This window comes from Hyperoodon ampullatus, assembly GCF_949752795.1.
Source record: "Hyperoodon ampullatus genome assembly, chromosome: 4".
Classification (NCBI taxonomy): domain Eukaryota; kingdom Metazoa; phylum Chordata; class Mammalia; order Artiodactyla; family Ziphiidae; genus Hyperoodon; species Hyperoodon ampullatus.
Window position 1 is genome coordinate 57727994 of NC_136917.1, and position 21547 is coordinate 57749540.

At 48.0% G+C, this 21547-nt stretch overlaps 3 protein-coding genes across 5 annotated transcripts; 2 read left to right on the forward strand and 1 right to left on the reverse strand.

The window, feature by feature from the left end:
* Positions 1-482: 482 nt before the first annotated feature.
* Positions 483-12896, forward strand: LOC307051890 (histidine--tRNA ligase, cytoplasmic). Of its 3 annotated transcripts, none has more exons than XM_079702513.1 (12): positions 483-566; positions 5237-5356; positions 7549-7644; positions 8285-8410; positions 9041-9148; positions 9300-9398; positions 9628-9721; positions 9955-10082; positions 10175-10417; positions 11667-11783; positions 11984-12130; positions 12513-12896. In XM_079702513.1, the coding sequence occupies exons 2-12, from the start codon at positions 5264-5266 to the stop codon at positions 12582-12584; spliced, it is 1323 nt and encodes a 440-aa protein (XP_079558639.1). In that variant the 5' UTR covers positions 483-566; positions 5237-5263; the 3' UTR covers positions 12585-12896. The 3 variants fall into 3 exon arrangements, with proteins under 3 accessions (XP_079558639.1, XP_079558640.1, XP_079558638.1); XM_079702514.1 differs by having other exon boundaries at positions 499-566; positions 11984-12134; XM_079702512.1 differs by lacking the exons at positions 483-566; positions 12513-12896 and adding an exon at positions 12376-12452 and having other exon boundaries at positions 4111-5356.
* Positions 12897-13302: 406 nt separating this feature from the next.
* On the forward strand, positions 13303-15606 carry DND1 (DND microRNA-mediated repression inhibitor 1; the record flags this gene model as incomplete). The annotated part of the gene is given in 5 exon segments (XM_079703803.1): positions 13303-13326; positions 13429-13546; positions 13934-14395; positions 15092-15481; positions 15484-15606. Coding segments are annotated over 5 exon segments (1062 nt in total). The 3' UTR covers positions 15552-15606.
* A 642-nt stretch (positions 15607-16248) lies between these two features.
* Positions 16249-21343, reverse strand: WDR55 (WD repeat domain 55; the record flags this gene model as incomplete). The annotated part of the gene is made up of 7 exons (XM_079703802.1): positions 16249-16572; positions 16654-16823; positions 16913-17012; positions 17109-17288; positions 17393-17480; positions 17573-17673; positions 21153-21343. 7 exons carry the CDS (start codon positions 21341-21343, stop codon positions 16254-16256), a joined length of 1149 nt encoding a protein of 382 aa, XP_079559928.1. The 3' UTR covers positions 16249-16253.
* Between the last annotated feature and the right edge of the window lie 204 nt (positions 21344-21547).

Consider the following 21547-nt stretch of genomic DNA (forward strand, 5'->3'; position numbering starts at 1 on the left):
CTCGATAGCCGGAAGTCATCCGAGCTGAAGCTGTGGCCCCCCCACAACCTATTTAGACAGCAGTCAGCTCCAGTTGGCAGGCAGTATGGCAGATCGTGTCACGCTGGAGGATCTGGTGCGACTTCAGGGAGAGCGCGTGCGGGCCCTGAAGCAGCAGAAGGCCAGCGCCGAGCAGGTACGACCCAGGAGGCAGGAGAGGGGACAAAGGAAGGCCTGGGAGAACAGAGCGGGGAGTGGTCTGCACAGAGGATGGGGATGTGGAAGAAAGGACTGGACTTGTAGGTAGGAGGACGGGCTGGGTGGGGAGGTAGCTGCGGTAGGACCCGAGAGAAGCAAAGCTAGACTTGGGAGAGAGATATGCCCCACATTCTGGTGAGGGAGGGATACTGAATGAATGACGGAGGGATACTGAATGAATGAGGGAAGAGGGAGGTAGTGGCAGATGTGGTAGCCCAGCGCCTACTTTCCCTCCACAGATCGAGGAGGAGGTGGCAAAACTACTGAAACTGAAGGCACAACTGGGCCCAGATGAAGGGAAACAGAAGTTTGTGCTCAAAACCCCCAAGGTAAATATTCCTTTAGGGAGCCTCTGAGAGGTTCCCTAATTCCACTCACAAGGACGCATATATGCCTGCTTCTCTGAATCAGGTCATTGAGGAGGATCTGAAATCCTGCAGAGGAAACAACAGTTGGCTGTAGGCGCCAGGCTGGATTGGACCCTGAGTCATTCTGGGATGGCAAAGTGATGGCAGAAACTAGGCCAGCTGGGTGCTTAGGGGAGTCTACCTGCTACTGCTACTCCTTCTTTCATTCAGTAAATATTTACTGAGTGCTTACTGTGTGCCTAGCACTGTACAAAGCAGTGAGTGTACCATGGTGAACAATATAGCCTGCCCTCAGGGAGCTTACATTCTACTGAAGGAAACAGACTTAGGAGAAATAATCCCACACATAGATATGTAACTACAAATTGTGTTAAGTGATGTAAAGAAGTAAAAAGGATGCTCTGAGAAAAATAAGGGAGAACTGGGAAGTCTGAAGAAGTGATAGACTAGCTAACCTAATAGATGAGTGGAAGACAGCCGGGTGAAGAGTGTGAGGAAGATAAGTCCAGGTAGGGTATGGAAATCCTGAAGTGAGAAAGAACCTTGGTAGTTTCCAGGAACTATAAAAAGACCTTTATGACTAGAACCAAATAGAGAAGGAGAGTAGAATGGAATGAAGTTGGCGATTCCTAGCTCAACCACCATGATTTCAGTTCAGATGCCACTTTCTGTAAGTTCTATAAACGGAACTATTTACCTATCATCTGGGTTCCCTTGGCACTTCATAAGTATCTCTGTTATTGCATTTATTGCTGACTTTTCATTATTCACATGGTTTATTTAACCTGAGAGTCTGGGACTAAATAGGTATTCAATGAATGTATGTGAAATTTAATTCCAAAGTAGAGGGGAGATGATCTGTCTTCCTTATGTTGAGATGTCACCATTTAAGAGTAATTCTTTGGGCCCCTAAAATCATTGAGCTATTCCTTTCTACATATAACTCATTTCAAAGGTTAAAGAGATGGTGTAAAACCCCAAGGAAGTGACCATCAATAGTTATTCAAACTATTGGGTGAAAAGATTATTGGGGATTTATGATAGATCAGGCTGACCTCAGGTAAACCCAATGATCAATCTTAGCATCACTAAAAGTAGGACAACCAGACATTATATTCCTCTTGATGTGATGCAATAGGAAGTACACAGCACCACCTATGAAGTATTCTTGCCAAGAATTGTACCTGAATCTAATCAGTCTTCAGACTTAACTACCAGTTTACTGGAAATATGGGAAATGGAGGAACATGTTAAATGACCACATTGAATATACAGTTAACCAAATCTAGAATGAGAAAAATTCTTTCAGAAAAATGACTCAGTTTCCTCAACAAATAAAGGACATTTTAAAAAAAAAAAAGGAAAGGAAACTGTTGCAGATTAAATAGACATGAGACATATCAACCAAGTACAAGTTATGAACTTATTAAGAATCTGATTCAAACAGTCAACCATAAAAAGATATTATTGTGGCAGTTGGGGGTAATTAAACATGGTTTGGGCACTAGGTAAAGGGTTGCTGTTAAGTTGTATTGGTTGTAAGAAAGGTATTGTAGTGTTTTGTTTTTTAATCCTTATATGTTAGACAATCATACTGAAATATTCATGGATGAAAGTATGTGATATCTGGGATTTACTTTAAAATACTGCAGGAAAAAAAATATTGAGGCTTAGATAAAATAAGAATAGCAGATGTTGATAGTTGTTGAAGGTAGGTAATAAACACAGGGTGGGGTGGTCCAGTGTACTATTCTCTATAATGTGTGTTGGAAATTTTCCATAATTTAATGTTAAAAGAAAATGAGATACAGCAGAAACTAACACAACACTGTAAAGCAATTATACTCCAATAAAGATGTTTAAAAAAAAAAGAAAATGAGAATATACTGGAGAGTTAATATCCACTTAGTTTGTTGAAGTACATTTCTTGACATGTGATTCATAATTAACAGAAAACTCAGTATTATGGGGAAAGGACTTTTTCAAGGGACCTTCCTTGTCAAAATTATTTTCATAATGTTATTTGCCTTTTTCACTTCGTTTGCAGTGAAGGTGCAAAAGCACTGGTGTGTAGAACTGCTGGTGTCTTAGCACAAATTAAGATGTTGGCACTGAGCTGTACTAATAACCATTATGTTCTTTGCTTTCGTGAACTCACAGTAAAAAAAAAAGATTCAGTTTCACTTAAGAATGTCCTTGATAAAACAGTAAAAATTATTAATTTTATTGAATATCGACCCTTGAGTACACTGTTTTTTAATATTCTGTATGATGAAATGGAAAGCACAGATAAAGCACTTCTGCTGCATTCCAAAGTAGGAAAAATGCTTGTGTCATGTGTGAACTGTAGGCTGAACTAGCTACTTTTTTCATGGAAAACCTTTTTTATTTGAAAGAAAAACTGAAAGATAAACTATTGTGTTAAAGATTTGGATATTTGGCAAACATTTTCACAAAAATGAACAAAGTGAGCCTTGTCACCTCAAGGAAAACATTCAACAGTATTTGTTGCCAGTGATAAAATTCAAGTGTTCAAGTCAAAGTTAGAACTTGTATTTTCCACCATGAGCTTGACAGGTTCTCAATACTTGAAGACTTTCCTGATGAGATCTATGGTGACATGAAAAAATATGGTTTTTTGATATTGTATAATGAGGCATATCAACATTTGGAAGATCTGTGTAACTGTTATCAAAGAACAAATATTTTCTAAATGACCAATGCATGATGTTATAAAATTGTGCCTGTGTAGAATATCCAAAGTACAAGATAGAGTAACAGATATTTTTAAAATTGTACTAAAATATACATAACATAAAATTTGCCAACCATTTTTAGGTGTACAGTTTAGTGGCATTAAGTACATTCATATTGCTGTGCAACCATAACCACTATTCATCCCCCAGAACTTTTTCATCATACCAAACTGAAATTCTTTACCCATTAAACAGCAACACCCCATTCTACCCTCCCTTCAGCCCCTGGTAACCATTGTTCTACTTTGTCTCTGTGAATTCTGGGTACCTTATAATGGATTTTAATGTAACAGTGTGAAAAGTTCATTGGTGTACTTTCAGATTCCACATTGCAAACCAATCCTTAAGAAGCTCTCCCTCTGGATTTTGATGTAGTTTAAGAAGAATATCTACAATTAGCTGAAAAGTTTATTAAAAATATTCCTCCTTTTACAATTACACATCTCTGTAAGGCTAGATTTTCTTTATATATTCAACCAGAACAACATGTCACAACAGAATTGAATGCAAAAAGCATATATGAGAATTCAGCTGTCTTCTATTAACCCAGGCATTAAAGATTTGCAAAAATGTAAATCAATGCCACTCTTCTCACCAAATGTTTTTGTTTTGGAAAGTAGTTACATTTTCCTAAAATGTTATTTATGTTAACATGTAATGGATTTTCTTTTTGTTAAGTGAATTAATATTTTTAAATGTTCACAGTTTTAATTTATAATACAATAAATATTGATAGGTATAATCCACTTTGGGGTCCTTAGTAAATAGTAAGAGTGTAAAGGGGTCCTGAGACCAAAGAGGTCCTACTTGTGAGTAGCATATAAAAGCCCATACTACAAGCTCTGACCTGGAAGAACAGAGTTCTAGTACTGACTGCCAGGAACCAGCTGAATGGCCTTAAGTAATGATTTAACTTCTCAACACGTTCAAATTCATTTACTTAGCCCTTGTCATAGGTCTATCAGAAAAAAATTAAAGAAAAAAATAGTGGAGACTTCCCTGGTGGCGCAGTGGTTAAGAATCCACCTGCCAAAGCAGGGGACACAGGTTTGAGCTCTGGTCTGGGAAGATCCCACATGCCGCGGAGCAACTAAGCCTGCATGCCACAACTACTGAGCCTGTGCTCTAGAGCCCGCAAGCCACAGCTTCTGAACCCACGTGCTACGACTACTGAAGCCCACGAACCTAGAGCCCGTGCTCTACAACGAGAGAAGCCAGGGCTTCCCTGGTGGCGCAGTGGTTGAGAGTACGCCTGCCGATGCAGGGGACACAGGTTCGTGCCCCGGTCCGGGAAGATCCCACATGCCGCGGAGCGGCTGGGCCCGTGAGCCATGGTGTCTGAGACTGTGCTCCGCAACAGGAGAGGCCACGACAGTGAGAGGCCCGCGTACCGCAAAAAAAAAAAAAAAAAAAAAGAAAGAAAAAATAGTATTCATTAGGGTTTCTTTTTAAGGTATGTTGGGAGAGAATGTTACTTGTAAAATTTGGAATTTGATTCATTAAGCCAGTTTGAGTTGGTTATATGCCTGTCATCAGGTAGATGTTTTCTATTAGGCAGGGGAATGTTCTGTTTCCCAGAATATGAGTTTAGGAAAATTTCTCAGAGAACAGAGTTCCAAGAATTCTAGAAGATAGAACCAAGCTAAAAAGGGGTTGGAATTTAGAAGGGTGTTAGAGGGGTGAGAGCAAATGGGTGTGGCAATTAATAGGGAATTGTTTGTACTTGTTTTACAACTCAGTGACCTGTAGGAAAACCTAAGTTTGGGGCAGGGTTTTCATTCGCCATCATTGAAGTCATGCTTTTATGTTTCTAGACCTTACTGTTCTTTGTTTTTAAACCCCATCCCTGGTTCTCTGGCTGATTTTGACTCCAAGGGCACAAGAGACTACAGTCCCCGGCAGATGGCAGTTCGGGAGAAGGTGTTTGATGTAATCATCAGCTGTTTCAAGCGCCATGGTGCAGAAGTAATTGATACACCTGTGTTTGAACTAAAGGTGAGGGGTGGATGAGGAGAAATTGCCTGGTGGAATAATGGGTATACAAACAACAAAGGATGGCAAGAGAGTGAGGCCCAAAGGTCTCTCTCTTGTTGCAGACAAAGATTGGCATTTTCTCCATGAGAAGGGGGACAGGACTGGCATAGAGAAAGAGGCCCTGCTTTTTATTTACCTTGGTTGTGGCCGGCAGCATCCAAAAGAGAGCCCTTCTCAGGAGTGGAAGTTTTTATGGCTCCTGTCTACATTGAATTCCATGGCACCTGTACTTGAGATGTTTCCTAGATACATGTAAATCGAACATATAAAGGATAAATATGCAACCAGTCTCCTATTGATGGACCCTGAGGTTGTTTCTAGTTCTTTGCTATTAAAAAACAGTTCTTTGCATCCCTCACTGCTTAAAACCCAGTAACTCCCAATGCATTTATAATAAAATCCAAACTCTTTACTCAGGCTTACAAGGCCCTACATGATGTGGCAACTGCCTACCTTTCCCACCTCATCTCACGTGCTTCCTTCCCTTGCCCACTGTGCTACCATGGTCTTTTTCTATTCCTGGAACATACTAAATATGTTTCTATCTTTGAGCCTTTGTTCTTGCTCTTCCCTCTTGCTGAACTTCCTTTTTCTCTAGCTCTCTGCATGACTTTAATTCCAGAGTAAATTAGACATAACAGATTTTAATTTCAGATTTCAACTAAAATGCCATTCCTCAAATACTCCTCTCCAACTGCCTTGTCTAAAGTAGCCCTTGTCTATCACATTGACCTATTTTATTTCCCTTAAAGCAGCTATCACTCTCAAAAGTTATGTTAATTTGTTTCTTTGAGTTAATGTACTGCCTGTCTCTTTTCATTACTATAGAAGATCCATGAGGGCGTGGACTGCCTTTGTTCACTGATGTATACACAAGGCTTAGAACAATGTCTGGTACTAGTGGGCATTTATCTGCAGGGTAAATTCACAGAAGTAGAATTTCTGGGTCAAATGGTTGTACTCTTTCCTATTTCTACCAACTATATTAGTTTGCTAGTGTTCCCATAACAAAATACCATAGACTGGGTGGCTTAAAGAACAGAAATTTATTGTCTGGAGGATAGAAGTCCAAGATAAGCTGTCAGCAGGGTTGGTTTCTTCTGAGGGTCATGAGGGAAGGATCTGCTTAAGGCCTCTCTCACTGGCTTTTAGATGGTGTCTTTTCCCTATGTCTTCACATCATCTTCCCTCCTCTGTGTCCAAATTTCCTCTTTTTATAGGGACATGAGTTATATTGGATTAAGACTCATCCTAATGACCTCATTTTACCTTAATTACTTCTTTAAAGACCCTGTCTCCGAATAGAGTCACAATCTGAGGTTACGGGGGCCAGGTGGGTACAGGGAATAGGGCTTCAATATATGAATTTCGAGGGGACACGATTCAGGCCATAATACCAACCACTGTATTCTCAGGCCATAACACCAACCATTGTATGAGTGTTTCTATTTTCTACACGCTGGGAATTTTCAGGTTTTTTGAACTTTGCCAGTCTGGTAGTGAAATATGTTATCTTGTTGAAGACATCACAGGGCAAGGACTCTCTCAGTTTTGGCTTTTGACAGTGTTCAGATCTCAGGCCATCATAAAAACATTTATCTTTGTTGATCTAATGACCCACTCCTAGGCATTTATACTCCAAAAAAATATTCAGAAGAAAAAACTATGTACCCAAATATATTTATTGAAATGCTCTGGAATTTTTTTTCAATTGGAATAACCTAAACATCTATCAGTGTAACACTAGAAAGGAAGGAAATAGCTTCTTCTCACTAGAATATTATGCAGCTTTTTTTTTTTTTTGGCCATGCTGCACAGCTTGCGGGATCGTAGTTCCCCAACCAGGGATTGAACCCAGGCCCTCGGCAGTGAGCGTGCAGTCCTAACCACTAGGCCGCCAGGGAACTCCCAATGCAGCTTTTAAAAATAATACTTCAGCTCTGTCACAAAATGGAAATGTGATAAGCAGAAAACCAAATTGGTATTTCCTTGATTATAACTACATCAAATAAGGAAACATTGGGAGAGAGAACAGAGGAAATGTAGATAAGTTGAAATCAGTCATAGTTAGAATGGTGGGTTTTTGTTTTTAAAACTTCCTTTCAAATTGTTATATTTATCATTATGATCACATTTCTTTATGTTTTCTCCAGGAAACACTGACTGGAAAGTATGGGGAAGACTCTAAGCTTATCTATGACCTGAAGGACCAAGGTGGGGAGCTGCTGTCTCTTCGCTATGACCTCACTGTATCTTTTTAAACTTTGGATGTATTGGCCCTTACTGGGCTGGGGCTTTTACTAGCCTCAGGTTTGGGGGCAGCTAGACATAGGTGGGATCAAATATAATGCATCTTGCAGTCAGGGAAGTTATTTCTCTAAACCAGGAGCTGGGCTTTGGCTAAACAGAGCATAGCTAGCCTTCGAAGGCTTCTGAATCCTGAGTGAGACCTCAGCTTTATGTCAGGGTCCAGTTCTGACTCTGCCAACAATCCCCTGGATTCAGAATATGTCTCCCTTGCCCTGGCTGGTGGACAGAGTTCTCCCTAATTGACCAACAGCACGTTTCCTTTATCTCCAAGCTATGTCAGAGAATCATCTGCTTAGAGATCCCTACTTGGGGCCCTTTTTCTGCTCCCTGGCCAATCTGCCCACCCCCCTGCTGTGCTCAGCATAGCCCAGAAAGAAAAGAGCCTTAATATTTTATGAGACTTCAGCTGCCCTATATGGTAACAAAGTTGATTCTTGCTGATGTTCAGAAATGCTGTTAATCTTACAGATGGTGGTTTTACCCACACAGGGTATGGTTAGGCCCCAGCTTCTGTTGGTGATGATAATCAACTTCCAGACTGTGAAAGGTGGGGCTTTCCCCTTAACTCTTTGTCATCAGGTTCCTTTTGCTCGATATTTGGCAATGAATAAACTGACCAACATTAAACGCTACCACATAGCAAAAGTGTATCGGCGGGATAACCCAGCCATGACCCGAGGCCGATATCGGGAATTCTACCAGTGTGTGAGTATGGGGGCAGGATGGGTAAGGAGGCCCTCCCTTGAGCCAGTAGAATCTATTGAGTACTTATGGTGTCCTGAAAACTCTAGATGCCCCAGGTAATGCTAACCCTAAGATTTCTTTAGTATTTTCATATACAGGACAGGGATTACGCTCCTCATTTTATCTGAGGAAACTTGAGGCTCAGCAAGATGAAGAGATCATAGGGATAAGAAAGGCAAAGTTAGGACTAGAACTCTTGGTCCAGTGCTTTTTATATTAAACCACAGTGATAGGATCAGAGCAAAGGATGAGGAAACTGGATTTGAGGTACTGTCACCCAGACTGGTGGCACAGCTTCTGAATGAATAAAGGACTAAGGCCGTATAATTGCTCCCACAACAGTGGAAGGAAATAAGGAAAAATAGATGAGTGAGATAATGAAGGAATAGCCCTGTGGATGGGAAGAAAACCAGGACTGGTAAGAGACCCAGGAATACTGGGGTTTTGCTCTGGGCTGAGAGTCAGACGGAGAATGAAGAACGTGGTCTGTGCATGAGTGCAAAGAGGCCTCCTTCATAGAGAGCAGAGCTCCCAGGAGTCCTCCCTCAAGGTTAAACCCCTGAGGACCTCTAGCTAGCCCTCTCCCTACAGGATTTTGACATTGCTGGGCAATTTGACCCCATGATTCCTGATGCAGAGTGCCTGAAGATAATGTGTGAGATCCTGAGTTCACTCCAGATAGGCGACTTCCTGGTCAAGGTCAGAGCTGAATGGGGCTGGGAGGGCAAAGCTGGGCCTGGCCTCTCACAGGAGAAGGTCCTTGTGCAGAGGAACCAGTAGCCTAAGTGTCCAAGGCTATCGAGGGTCATGTAAGGAGATTCTCTTCTCACTATGCCTTGGGTCGCTGCAGGTGAATGATCGGCGCATCCTAGATGGGATGTTTGCCGTCTGTGGTGTTCCTGACAGCAAGTTCCGCACCATCTGCTCCTCAGTGGACAAGCTGGACAAGGTAACGACCCAAACACCTGACTCTTCTTTTCCCAGATCCCACCCTGCTCTGAGAAATGGAAAAGATTAGGAGAGAGAGGGCCCTGCTTCTATGCCCACAGAGGAAGATTAGCCCCAGGATATAGGTTGATGGGCAGCTTCTCCTCAAGACCACCCCCTGAGAAGGGCTCACACTTGCTCTGCACTGGGGAAGCTGCCCAGGGTTCCCTGACTGGTATCTGTCTGCTCAGGTGTCCTGGGAGGAAGTAAAGAGTGAGATGGTGGGAGAGAAGGGCCTGGCACCTGAGGTGGCTGACCACATTGGGGACTACGTCCAGCAGCATGGTGAGAAACAAACCCTGCCTCCCCGGCAGCCATCCCACTGCCCTCAAGCGAAAGCCAAACTCGTGTGTGTGTGTGTGCATGTGTGTGCGTGTGTGCGCGCGCGCGCGCACTGGAGAGAAAAAGGGAATGCATGTGTGTGTATGCACACATGCATACATGTGTAATCCAGAGGAAAAGGTAAAGCCCTTATCTTTTTCTTCTTGTCAGTCTGGCTCACAAATCTGTCTCCCCAGGTGGCGTATCCCTGGTGGAACAGCTGCTCCAGGATCCTGAATTGTCCCAAAACAAGCAGGCCTTGGAGGGCCTGGGAGACCTGAAGCTGCTATTTGAGTATCTGACCTTGTATGGCATTGCTGACAAGGTGAGTCAGGTTGGGATGGGAGCCTTAGCTGAGCTCCGGGGCTGGAGGCCTTTGATCCTCATCTGCTGCTGACCATGTTCTTATCCCTCCAGATCTCCTTTGACCTGAGCCTGGCTCGAGGGCTGGACTACTATACCGGGGTGATCTATGAGGCGGTGCTGCTACAGCCCCCAGCCCAGGCAGGGGAAGAGCCCCTGGGTGTGGGCAGTGTGGCGGCTGGAGGGCGCTATGATGGGCTGGTGGGCATGTTTGATCCCAAAGGGCGCAAGGTGCCATGCGTGGGGCTCAGCATTGGGGTGGAGCGGATCTTCTCCATTGTGGAGCAGAGGCTGGAGGTAGGTCTTGGGGCTGGGTGGACGACATTCTGGGCAGATGGTGGCACCTGAGCTATCTTCTTTGATCTCTAAGGGGGCAAGTAGTACTGCATTGGGCAAGTTGCACCTTTGCAAAGAAATGGGAGAGAAAACTGTTGCTGTCCTTCAGACTCCCACTCCATTATAGGCCAGCTTGATGGATCTTTGATCATTCTTTCTTCACAAAATCCTTTGCTCCCTACTTCCTTCAGAGCTGTCAGGAATCTAGGCCAGTATATCCAAAGACCTGGATCTTCCTCATAATACAGAACACTTAATACTTTACTACTCTGTGCTAGGCACTGTGCTTAGTGCTTTTCACACATTGTCTAATAAAACTCTTAAACAGCCCTCTGAGGGTAGCTACTTTTATTATTTACATTTCTCAGGCAAGGGAACTGAAGATTATAGATCAAATAATTTGCCCAAGGTTTAAGTGGCAGAGTCAGAATTCGGATGCAGGCAGTCCAACTCCAAAGTCTTGCTCCCAACCACTCTGCGATATTGTCTCTAAGTGGGAAGCGTGTATCTGAGGCTGTGGGATCCCTCAGATGGCTATCCTGACTCTCTAGCACCTAGAGTAACATGAAGAAAGCCCTTCTTGGCCTCAAGCCCACCTTTGTTGCTACTGCTCTTAAGTGGCAGGTTGCCTTTCATCCCTCAGGTAATGCTCTGGCAGTAACCTTCCCACTGCTCCCACCCTTTTCTCTAGAGTGGAACCCACTGGTGTTTTCCAATTGAGGTCACTGTTCCAGTAGGCATCTTATGTTGTAAGAACAATGGGAATAGTTTTCCAGAAAAAGAGACAGCAGCAGCATTCTTTCTCCCCTCCATCCACACCCCCCCCCAAGTTGTGCCCTATGGCTGACGTATAAGAGACACAGTCTCCTGACTGTGGGAACTAGGACTGCCAGGGGTGACTGGATTGCCTGGGCGAACTCAGAATATCACTTATGATGCATAAGGTTCTAGATGGAGATAAGCTTGAAGTTACTGTACATAAGCTACCTTTGCCCTCCATTATTAATTCTGGCAAGTCATATGTACAAGCCAGTCAGTTCATTTCTTATTCTTCTAAGAGCTACTTTTTGCCCAATTGCTAGATGAGAAGACTAGCCTGCCCTGGTGGAGTTGGGCCTGGTCTCAGAATCCTGACAGGAGCCTGCTCTGTTTGCTCTTTTAAGGTGTTGTAAAGGGTAGCCCAGTTCTTTCTTAACTGCTTCTTCCCTAGGCCTTGAAGGAGAAGGTACGGACCACAGAAACACAGGTGCTTGTGGCATCTGCACAGAAGAAGCTGCTGGAGGAGAGACTGAAGCTCATCTCAGAGTTATGGGATGCTGGGATCAAGGTAGAGGAGGCAAGCCCCAGAGTGGCAGCAAATTTGGGAGTGCTGGACACAAACGAAATAAAAGCTTATCCATAGTGGCCCTGCCATTACTGTGACTTCTTGGGGTGAAGGTCAGAGAAAGGTGCCAACTTGGGGCCCAAGGAGATTGTCCCGGAGGACTGCAGAAGACAGCCTTCATCTCCTTCCCTGGTCCCCTGCAGGCAGAGGTGCTCTACAAGAAGAACCCCAAGTTACTGAACCAGCTGCAGTACTGTGAGGAGGCAGGCATCCCACTGGTGGCCATCATTGGTGAGCAAGAGCTCAAGGACGGGGTCATCAAGCTCCGCTCAGTGGCCAGCAGGGAAGAGGTAAGTAGGTGGACAGGAAGGCTGAGGGACGGGGAATGTATGCCATTTCGGCAGACCAAGGCCGAAAGTTACTGTACATAAGCTAGACCAAGGCCAAGGCCCATTCAAGACCTAAGCAAAAACCTGGCATTCATATTAACGCCCAGTCCTAAAGGACTTAAGGGGGTAATATGTTACTGTGGTCATGGTAGGGTAAAATCTCCATCCCCACACATACCCTGTGTCTCTCCACCTCCCCCAAGAAGCGCTGTCTCCCCTGAGGTGTTTGATTGGGTTCCTGCGCCCAGCTGAGCCAGGCCTGATGACTAGAGGAAGGCATGGGTGCTCAGAGAGCAGTGGAACACAAGATGCTCATACCACCTTGTTCCTCCATCCTGGCCAGGTGGACGTCCGAAGAGAAGACCTTGTGGAGGAAATCAAAAGGAGAACAAGCCAGCCCCTTTTCATCTGCTGAGTTGAACTATCAGAGGAAAGTGGGACTGGCACTATTTAAGGCTAAGACAAAACTCTGCATACGTACTTCAACAGCTTTGCACGTTTCCTTCCCAACAGGAAGACCTGAAGAGTGGTCAGAACAGAGACTTTTTTATTTTTATTATAATTATTTTATTGGTAATCACAGGCAAAAATGGCCACCCAAAAATGGGTGGGCCACGGGGAACTGGCCCAAGATGGCCTCCTCGGCAGAGCCCTACAACCAAGTGGAGGGAACGCTTCCCACAACCAGCCGCCGCGGAAGGTCCAATAAAATGCCTCAACCACTGGAGCCTGCCTGTGTCACTACTGCCTAGCCCTGCCTTCCCTGTTAGAGCCTGAGCCTCCCACTGCGACCACTTCAGCGGTGGAAAATGGGGAGAGACACAGTAGCTCCCACGGGCTATTCCGCACGGGAAGGGCGCCCGTGACGTTCTCGCCTCCAGCTTCCATCCTGCCGGTTTGCGAGCCGTTTTTTAGGAGGTGGGGCTACCCGCAGACCCACCCACTAGGGTCTCTAGCTTTCACCTGAGGGTCTGTGGTTCCCGCGGCGCACGTGCGGCAGATACCCCCACCCCTTGGTGGGCGGGGTCGTGCTCAGAACCAATGAGAGCTTGGGGGGAGGAGTAGGGAAGCTTCCAGAGGGGCAGATAGGGAGGAAGTTATAAACGGGGTACCAGCGAGCCAGCGGGAGAGCAATGCAGTCCAAGCGGGAGTGTGAGGTAGGTGTTTGCCTCCCAGGGGGTCGGTGAGCCCTGGACATAACAGGAGAGGTGGGGGTGGACGCGGCGATACGGCATTCCAACCTGCCCTTTTGCCCTCAGCTGTGGTGTGAGAGGGTGAATCCAGAGAACAAGGCGGCGCTGGAGGCGTGGGTCAGGGAGACGGGCATCCGCCTGGTGCAGGTGAACGGGCAGAGGAAGTATGGCGGGCCACCCCCAGGTACGGTAGTCCCAGCCCTACGCCTACGGGAGGGCTAAGGCAGCCCCGACGGCTACGAGCCGCCGCGTTCGGGGGAGGGAGGGGCCTACGCCGAGGCTCCACAGTCAGAAACTTATAACTGCCCCATTACCCGCCCCCGCAGCTGATGAAACTCATTGTCTGTGGCTTCCCACCCACCCGCCCCCTCGAGGAAGGGAGCCAGTCTTAACGGTGCCAGCCCCGTTGGTAGCTCAGTCACCCAGTTACGCCAACGACCTGGGGTGTACGGGTGTTGTAACCATTTCACAGACGTTTGCACACATACTCCCTCCTGCGCTCGGTTCCTGGACCTCGACACCGGAACCGTCCGGGTGGATGACGGTGCCCCTCCCCACCCCCTTCCCCCAGGATGGGTGGGCAGCCCGCCGCCGGCCGGGTCAGAAGTGTTTATCGGGCGGCTGCCCCAGGACGTGTACGAGCACCAGCTGATCCCACTGTTCCAGCGCGTGGGCCGCCTCTACGAGTTCCGCCTGATGATGACCTTCAGCGGCCTGAACCGCGGCTTTGCTTACGCCCGCTACAGCTCGCGACGCGGCGCCCAGGCCGCCATCGCCACGCTGCACAACCACCCGCTGCGGCCGGCCTGCCCGCTGCTCGTGTGCCGTAGCACCGAGAAGTGCGAGCTGAGTGTGGACGGCTTGCCGCCGGGCCTGAGCCGCCAAGCGCTACTGCTCGCGCTGCAGCCGCTGGGGCCCGGCCTGCAGGAGGCGCTGCTGCTGCGCAGCCCCGGGCCGGCACCCGCGCAGATCGCACTACTCAAGTTCAGCTCGCACCGCGCCGCAGCCATGGCCAAAAAGGCCCTGGTGGAAGGTAGGGGTGGAGACTGCGGGGGGCCGCTGGTTGGGGCTAAACGCGTTCTACCCGCCACTTTACCTCAACACGTCAGCGTAGATCAGCATAGCGGGTTAAAGTCGCGAGACCTTAAGGTCAAACACACTTGAGTTTGAAACAGACTATCTGACCTCACGTCTTTAAATTTCCACCGGTGCTCCCAGCTACCACTCACCTAAACTTCACACTACACATGCACTATCTCCTGACTTAATCCTCCACATTGCAGTGAAACAGAACTGTAGAGCATAGAGTTGTCCCTCTTTAGATAGGAGACTGTGTTAAGAAAAATTGACTTGCCCAAGGCAATTCAACTGAGCCTACCTTTTATCCACTGTAGAACCTACTTCCTGAAACTGAGAATTAAGCAGCATTTAGCACATTCTGTAGTTCCTGGCAAGTATTCAGGGTAAAGGTTAGCTATTCTGATGGTTATGAGGTAGACAAAGCCTGCAATCAACCAGTACTCCAAGGAAATTTAGAAGGTAGCAGTTATTGCACTCCCTTTGTAAGTAAACACAAAGAAGCCTAGAGAAGTTATTTAACATGTCTGGTGTCACACCAGGAAATGGGGAGGCTACAAATTAAACAGGCTTGTGTGACTCCAGAGGACTCCCGTCTGGGCGCTTGGGCCCAGGGCTTAGACCCAGCCCTGTCTCTGCCTTTTTCCTGCAGGGCAGTCACGCCTCTGTGGAGAACAGGTGGCCGTGGAGTGGCTTAAGCCAGACCTGAAGCAGCGACTCCGCCAGCAGCTCACAGGTCCCTCTCTACAGTGCCTACAGCCAGAGGGCAGCCAAGTAGCCCTGGACAGGGACAAGGGGCTGGAGTCCCAAGGGGCTCGGGCTGCCCTGCAGCTGCTGTGCCAACGGATGAAGTTGGGCAGCCCACTGTTCCTCACCAAGTGTTTGGGCACAGGCTCTGCTGGCTGGCACCGATTCTGGTACCAGGTGGTGATCCCTGGGCATCCAGTGCCCTTCAGTGGCCTCATCTGGGTTGTGCTGGCCCCCAGTGGGCAGGATGGGCATGAGGTGGCCAAGGATGCTGTGTCTGCACGGCTGCTGGAGGCACTGAGTCTGGGGCCAGCCTCCTGTGGTCTGCTGGGGCTGAGGCAGGAGGTACCATGGTTCAGCAGTGACCTAATCCTCTCCCCAGGCAGCCTGAATGAGTAGGTGGAGCCTGTGTCAGTCCCTGGCCCAGCAGGCCTGGGCAGCTGCTATCTGATCCCAAGAAGGGGAGGAGCATGGGCCCTGCCCTAGGCCTGACACAGCCACCCAGCTGAGGCAGGGCCCACAACACCTCGGGGCAGTTCAAGTTTGGCTAAGTTGTGGTGAGGGAGCTTCCCTTCCCCCTCCCAGCCTGGGGTTTAACCTAACCCCAGGGTTGTTCTCTGACACACACACGCACACACACCCCTCTCTCCTTCCACAGCTTAACATGAATCTTTGCTTCTTATTTTCTTGATTTGTCTTTGTTGATGTTTTTATTTGGGGGCTGGCTGAGCCAAAGGGTCAGAAATGTGCCTTTGCCCCAACCACTTGGCATTCTGGTTTTGGTGTATGCGTAGTTTTTGAGTTTTTCTATGCTGGTTGTATTTATATTAAACCCCTGGTTGGTTTACACCTGTGTCCGTGCTGTCTTGCGCCAGCTGTGGGCTTGTCTTACACTGGTGGAGTGAGCAGCGGCTACAGGGCAAGTCCTTTCCCACATCAGTGTGCCGATCCTGAGCATCTTCTAGTGCACAATAGGATATTTTAAATTCCCAGCCTCTCTAGGGATCCAGCCCAGAAAGCAAGACTCTTGTCCACTGAGAACCCATCCTGAGATTCAGCTCATTCCCTCAGTCACTGTCATCCTCACTCTCCTCTTCCTCCTGAGCTGTGGTGTCCTCTCCCTCCTCCCTCAGTCCTGCAAAGAAGTCATCCGTGCTCCAGGCCTTGCTGCTCAGCGCCCGTAGTGGCCCTCCCTTTTTCTTGCGCCGGCGGTAGTCATCCACCACCAAAGCCCGCAGCTGGGCCATGTCCCAAAACTTGAGGCGCTGGTCATGGCCACTGCTTGCCAGGAAGCGGCCGCAGTGGGAGAGGGCTAGGTTCTCCACAGGTTCCCCGGCATGCTGGCCCACACTGCCCACCACTCGGTTTGGCAGGATGTTGACAGCCCTGGACAGAAAGAAAAGTGTTCGGTATGGGCCAGTTAGGTCTGCCCTTCCTATGACTGGAGGGCCATCCAGCTTCTCTCACCTGATGACTCCATCAGTGGAGCCGGTACACAGCAGACTCTCAGTGACTGGAACCATGCAGTCAATGGACTCAGCTCTCAGGGCAAATCGGTCACTTGTGGCCCCAAAGCCATCCCAGTTGAAGAGGTAGATGGTACCTTCACTGGAGCCACAGGCCACCTTCTTCCCACACTGCAGGGAAACAGGGCAAACCATGTTTGTGGAGCCACATCAAACCAAGCCCCGATTGCACACCCCCATCCCGCCCCACCCAGCTGTACTTTCATAAGTGTGACAGAGGTCAGGTCTCCAGATTGAGGCTCGGAGAGCAACTCGAACCGGCGTCGTCTGATGTTGAAGACACCAAGGCAGCCATCTCCGCTGTAGAGAGAGCAAAGCAGTAGGCTTGGCTGGAGGTACCCACCAAGGGAAACATTTAACACAGGGAAGGGAGGGGATACAACTTTGAGGCTGTACCTGGCTGTGAGCAGCAGCTTCTTGGCTGGGTCCAGAGCCATGTCAGCAATGTACTCCTCATGCTGCCGCATATCCATTAAGGGGCCCTCCTTCCGCTGGTCCCAGAGGCGGATGCCACCTGTGTCATCCCCAGTGGCCAGAACATTCTCATCCACCAGCAGCAGGCTGTTGATGGGGGCACTAGAGACACAGATACAGAACTTCTTCAAGCACCTTTGTCTCAGTAGGGATGTACCAATCAATCCTTACCCTTTGGTCTCAACACACAGTTGGCTTCCCCTTACCTGTGAGCCTTGGAAATGCGTCTTTGCAGTCGTCCCAGCTCCACATCTAGAAAATGGATGGCTTTGTCCTTGGACACAGTAACAAGTTCTGTGGGGAGGGAGGGGGAAATGCCAGGTCATGGTGCTGTTCGTTGCTCCCTTCCCACCACCACACTGCTGGCTGCCTTTCCTAATACTCACTTTGCCCATCTTCAGAGAAGACAACGGCTCGGCAGGACTTGAGGTGGTGACCTGAGGACCAGTGCTCCTTGGTTTCTCCCTCTTGGCAGGAGTAGGAAAAGCTGGGGAGAATGGAAGAAGAGTGAATGACTCCAGACCTCACCTGGGAGGATAGAGACCAACTAGCCAAACTTCCACCTACCTAGGAGTTCCTGCTTGCACACCTCCAAGCCCAAGGAGGTTACCATCCCATTTTCTTTTTTTTAAATGAATAGGTATTTATATTATTATTTTCTTTAATATTTATTTTGGCTGTGCCAGGTCTTAGTTGCAGCATGCAGGATCTTCGTTGTGGCATGCATGCGTTATCTAGTTCCCCGACTAGGGATTGAACCTGGGCCCCCTGCATTGGGAGCGTGGAGTCTTACCCACTGGACCAAGAGGGAAGTCCCCCATTTTCCCATCTTCAATGAGCTTCAAATGTGAGGTCTTTTTTTCATTCAATGTACATTTTTGTGACCTCACCCCACCCCTCTTCATCATCTTTGAAAGCCATAACCTGGAGAAAGATTAGGTCTGAATCACTCTGGAGGTCCAAAAATAGTTAATGACAGAACAGCCCAGAAGTTGGAAATGCAAAGATTAGTAAGACAGGGATATTACACTCCAGGTCTACAGGAGCTAAAGAAAGCCACAATTAATTACGACACATTGGGCTTCCCTGGTGGCGCAGTGGTTAAGGATCTGCCTGCCAATGCAGGAGACACGCGTTCGAGCCCTGGTCTGGGAAGATCCCACATGCTGCAGAACAACTAAGTCCGTGCACCACAGCTACTGAGCCTGCGCTCTTGAGCCCGCGAGCCACAATTACTGAAGCCCACACGCCTAGAGCCCATGCTCCCAACAAGAAAAGCCACCGCAATGAGAAGCCTGCGCACCACAACAAAGAGTAGCCCCCGCTCGCCGCAACCAGAGAAAAGCCCACGTGCAGCAACGAAGACCCAACGCAGCCAAAAAAACGGCACATTGTGAACACGTGTGGCGGAAGGATGAAAAGGGAGGTAGAGAGGCACCAGCCTGTAAGCTCAGCTTTGAGGCAAGTACCTGTCAGAGATTATCCCTAGTGCCTGCCTCAGCAGATCTTCAAAAAGGGTTGAATGAATAAGTGCTTGCTTGCTAGTGAGTTCCAGGCAGGCAGAACTGGGTCTACTTATTGTTTGTTCTGTCCCAGTGCCTAGCATGAAAAGGTTGCTTAATAAACACAGATTGAATGAATACTTTGGAAGGGTAGAGAGCCCTGGAAAGCTAACTAAGGTGATGGCATGTGAGCTGGATCATGAAGAATAAGTAGTTCACCTGGCAGAGAACAAAGGGCAGATACTGGAGGCAGATGCTGATGTCTCTCCCAGGGCAGACACGAGGAATGAGGAGAGTTCAAGTGGGAAGAGAGAGGTATAGCTGAATCTGGAAAGAGGGGCTGGACTAGGCTTGAGACAACCATGTAGGCCAGGCAGAAGTCTGAATTGAATCCTTTGGGAAAAAGGAACCTCTCTGGAATGGTCATAGGAGAAGTTCGAGGCCTCCAGAAGGCAGTGGCTGAGGGTAGAGAAGAGGAGACAAACAGAAGCCAGGGGTGTGTGTGAAGAAAAGTCCAGGGTGACTCCCAAGTATCTGGCACTGTAAACATGGATAAAAGTAGTAAACCTCTCTGCAAGGTATGTATTATTGTTCCCATTTTCTTTCGTCCTTCCTTCCCGCCTTGCCTTCCCTGCCTGCCTACCTGCCTTACTCTCTCTCTCTCTCACCCTCCCTCCCTCCTTTTTTTAATATAAATTTATTTATTTTATTTATCTTTGGCTGCGTTGGGTCTTTGTTGCTGTGTGCGGCTTTCTCTAGCTGCGGCAAGCAGGGGCTATTCTTCGGTGCGGTGTGCGGGCTTCTCATTGCAGTGGCTTCTATTGTTGGGAAGCACAGGCTCTAGGCACGTGGGCTTCAGTAGTTGTGGCACACGGGCTCAGTAGTTGTGCCTCGTGGGCTCTAGAGCACAAGCTCAGTAGTTGTGGTGCATGGGCTTAGTTGCTCCGGCTCTAGAGCGCAGGCTCAGTAGTTGTGGCCCATGGGCTTAGTTGCTCCGTGGCATGTGGGATCTTCCTGGGCCAGGGCTCGAACCCGTGTCCCCTGCATTGGTAGGCAGATTCTTAAACACTGTGCCACCAGGGAAGCCCCCTTCTCCCTCTCTTTTTCTCTCTCTCTCCCTTTCTCCCTCCCTCCCTCCCTTCCTTCCTTCTTTCCTCCCTCCTTCTCTCCCTCCATCCCTTCCTCCTTCCTCAGAGCCACAGAGCTTGCGGGATCTTAGTTCCCGGGGCCCTGGCAGTGAAAGCATGGAGTCCTAACCACGGGATCGCCAGAGAATTCCCTACTGTTCCCATTTTCAAAGATGAAAATCAGAAATTAACTTGCCCAAGGCCATTGCAGCTAATGAGGGGTTTGGGGGTTAAATTCATTAAGTAAATCTGATAGCACAACTCTCCTGGTTAAGGCCTTCAATGGCTTTTCACTGCTTCTAGCCTACATCTTTTATTCAAAATCAAACGTGTATTGAGCACTAACCCTGGGCTAGAAGCAGGAGATAAAATGGAGAACTAAAGAGACTACAGATTACACTCCAGAACGTTGTTTTTCAAACTCTAGTCATGACCCATTACTGAGCTGCAATCAGCATTTTCTGTGTGTGCCCGCAATAACGACAGAATAAAATAAATCAGAAAATATTAGAGTGCATCACACATAATATAAAAGCTATTTTTACTGTGGGGCGAGGTCAAAAAAGTTTAAAAAACATTTTTTTAGTGGAGGAGACAGTGTTCAAATAATTATGCAAAAGGATGTATAATTACACACCATTATGTAGTTTATGAGGAAAAGGTATCTGGTGCCAAGGCAACATCTAACAGGTAATCTAATTTAGTCTGAGGCATGTTTGAAGAGTGAAGAGATGCTGGGGACTCTGGGACAATAGGTGCAAGTGAGGGAAATTCCAGGAAGAAGGAATAACGTGCAAAGGAGCTGAGGCTTCAAGGTACATTAAAAAGGTAACGATGAATAAGCACAGAAAACAGAAAATAAAGTGAGCAAGGGCCAGATGGTCAAGGCCCTGAAAGCCGGATTAAGGAATCTCAACTTAATTCTAAAAGCAAAGGTAAACTATTGAAGGATTTTAATCAAGGAAGTGAGGTGGCTGGATTTGTGTTTTTGAAAGATCAATTAAAGTGGGCAAGAAGCGAAAGCAGGGGGCCCCGTTGGTCCTGTTTCAGGATCAATACAATATTTCGGTGGGAAATAACCGTGTCCTGAACGCCTGCCTGTCCGGGCTCCGTCACAACTTTCCAGCCACTTTGTCGCTCAGTTCTTTCAATAGATTTGTGTGGTAACTTGCTTAAAGGCGAATGTTATTAAACGAATTGGACAAGACTCAGTCTTGTAAACTTAATCTCCCTGTAACTTTCTCTCCTCATCCCAGCTCCATCGCTGCGGAGCTTCCAGACCGAGCAGCCCCACACCCACCACCCTCACCACGCCCCCATCTCTGCCCCGCACTTACACGAACACGTCCCCGTCCACGTCCCCAGCCGCCAGGAGATCGCGGGCTGGATGGAACGCCAGTCCACTGGCCGGAGCCTCCAGCACGATATCTTCCGGAGTGTCCCGGATCCGGGCTGGGGCTTCCGTGGAGTCGGGGTCCTCCTCGTCTCTCCCATCCTCCGCGGGCCTCTCCTCACACATGCCGTCCATGAACCAGAGGATCCGAGCCGCGCAGCAATTGGTAGGTAAACCCAAGAACCCGTTACTCGGCGGGAGGAGTGGCCCAGGGCACCGCTTCCGGGGTAGGGGGCCAGGCAGGAAGTGGCGTCAAGGCGTTCTCCGTAACCCGGAAAAGGCGGGGCCTGACTCAGCTGGTGGGAGGGACCGACTCGAGGAGCCCGGTTTCTTAATCCC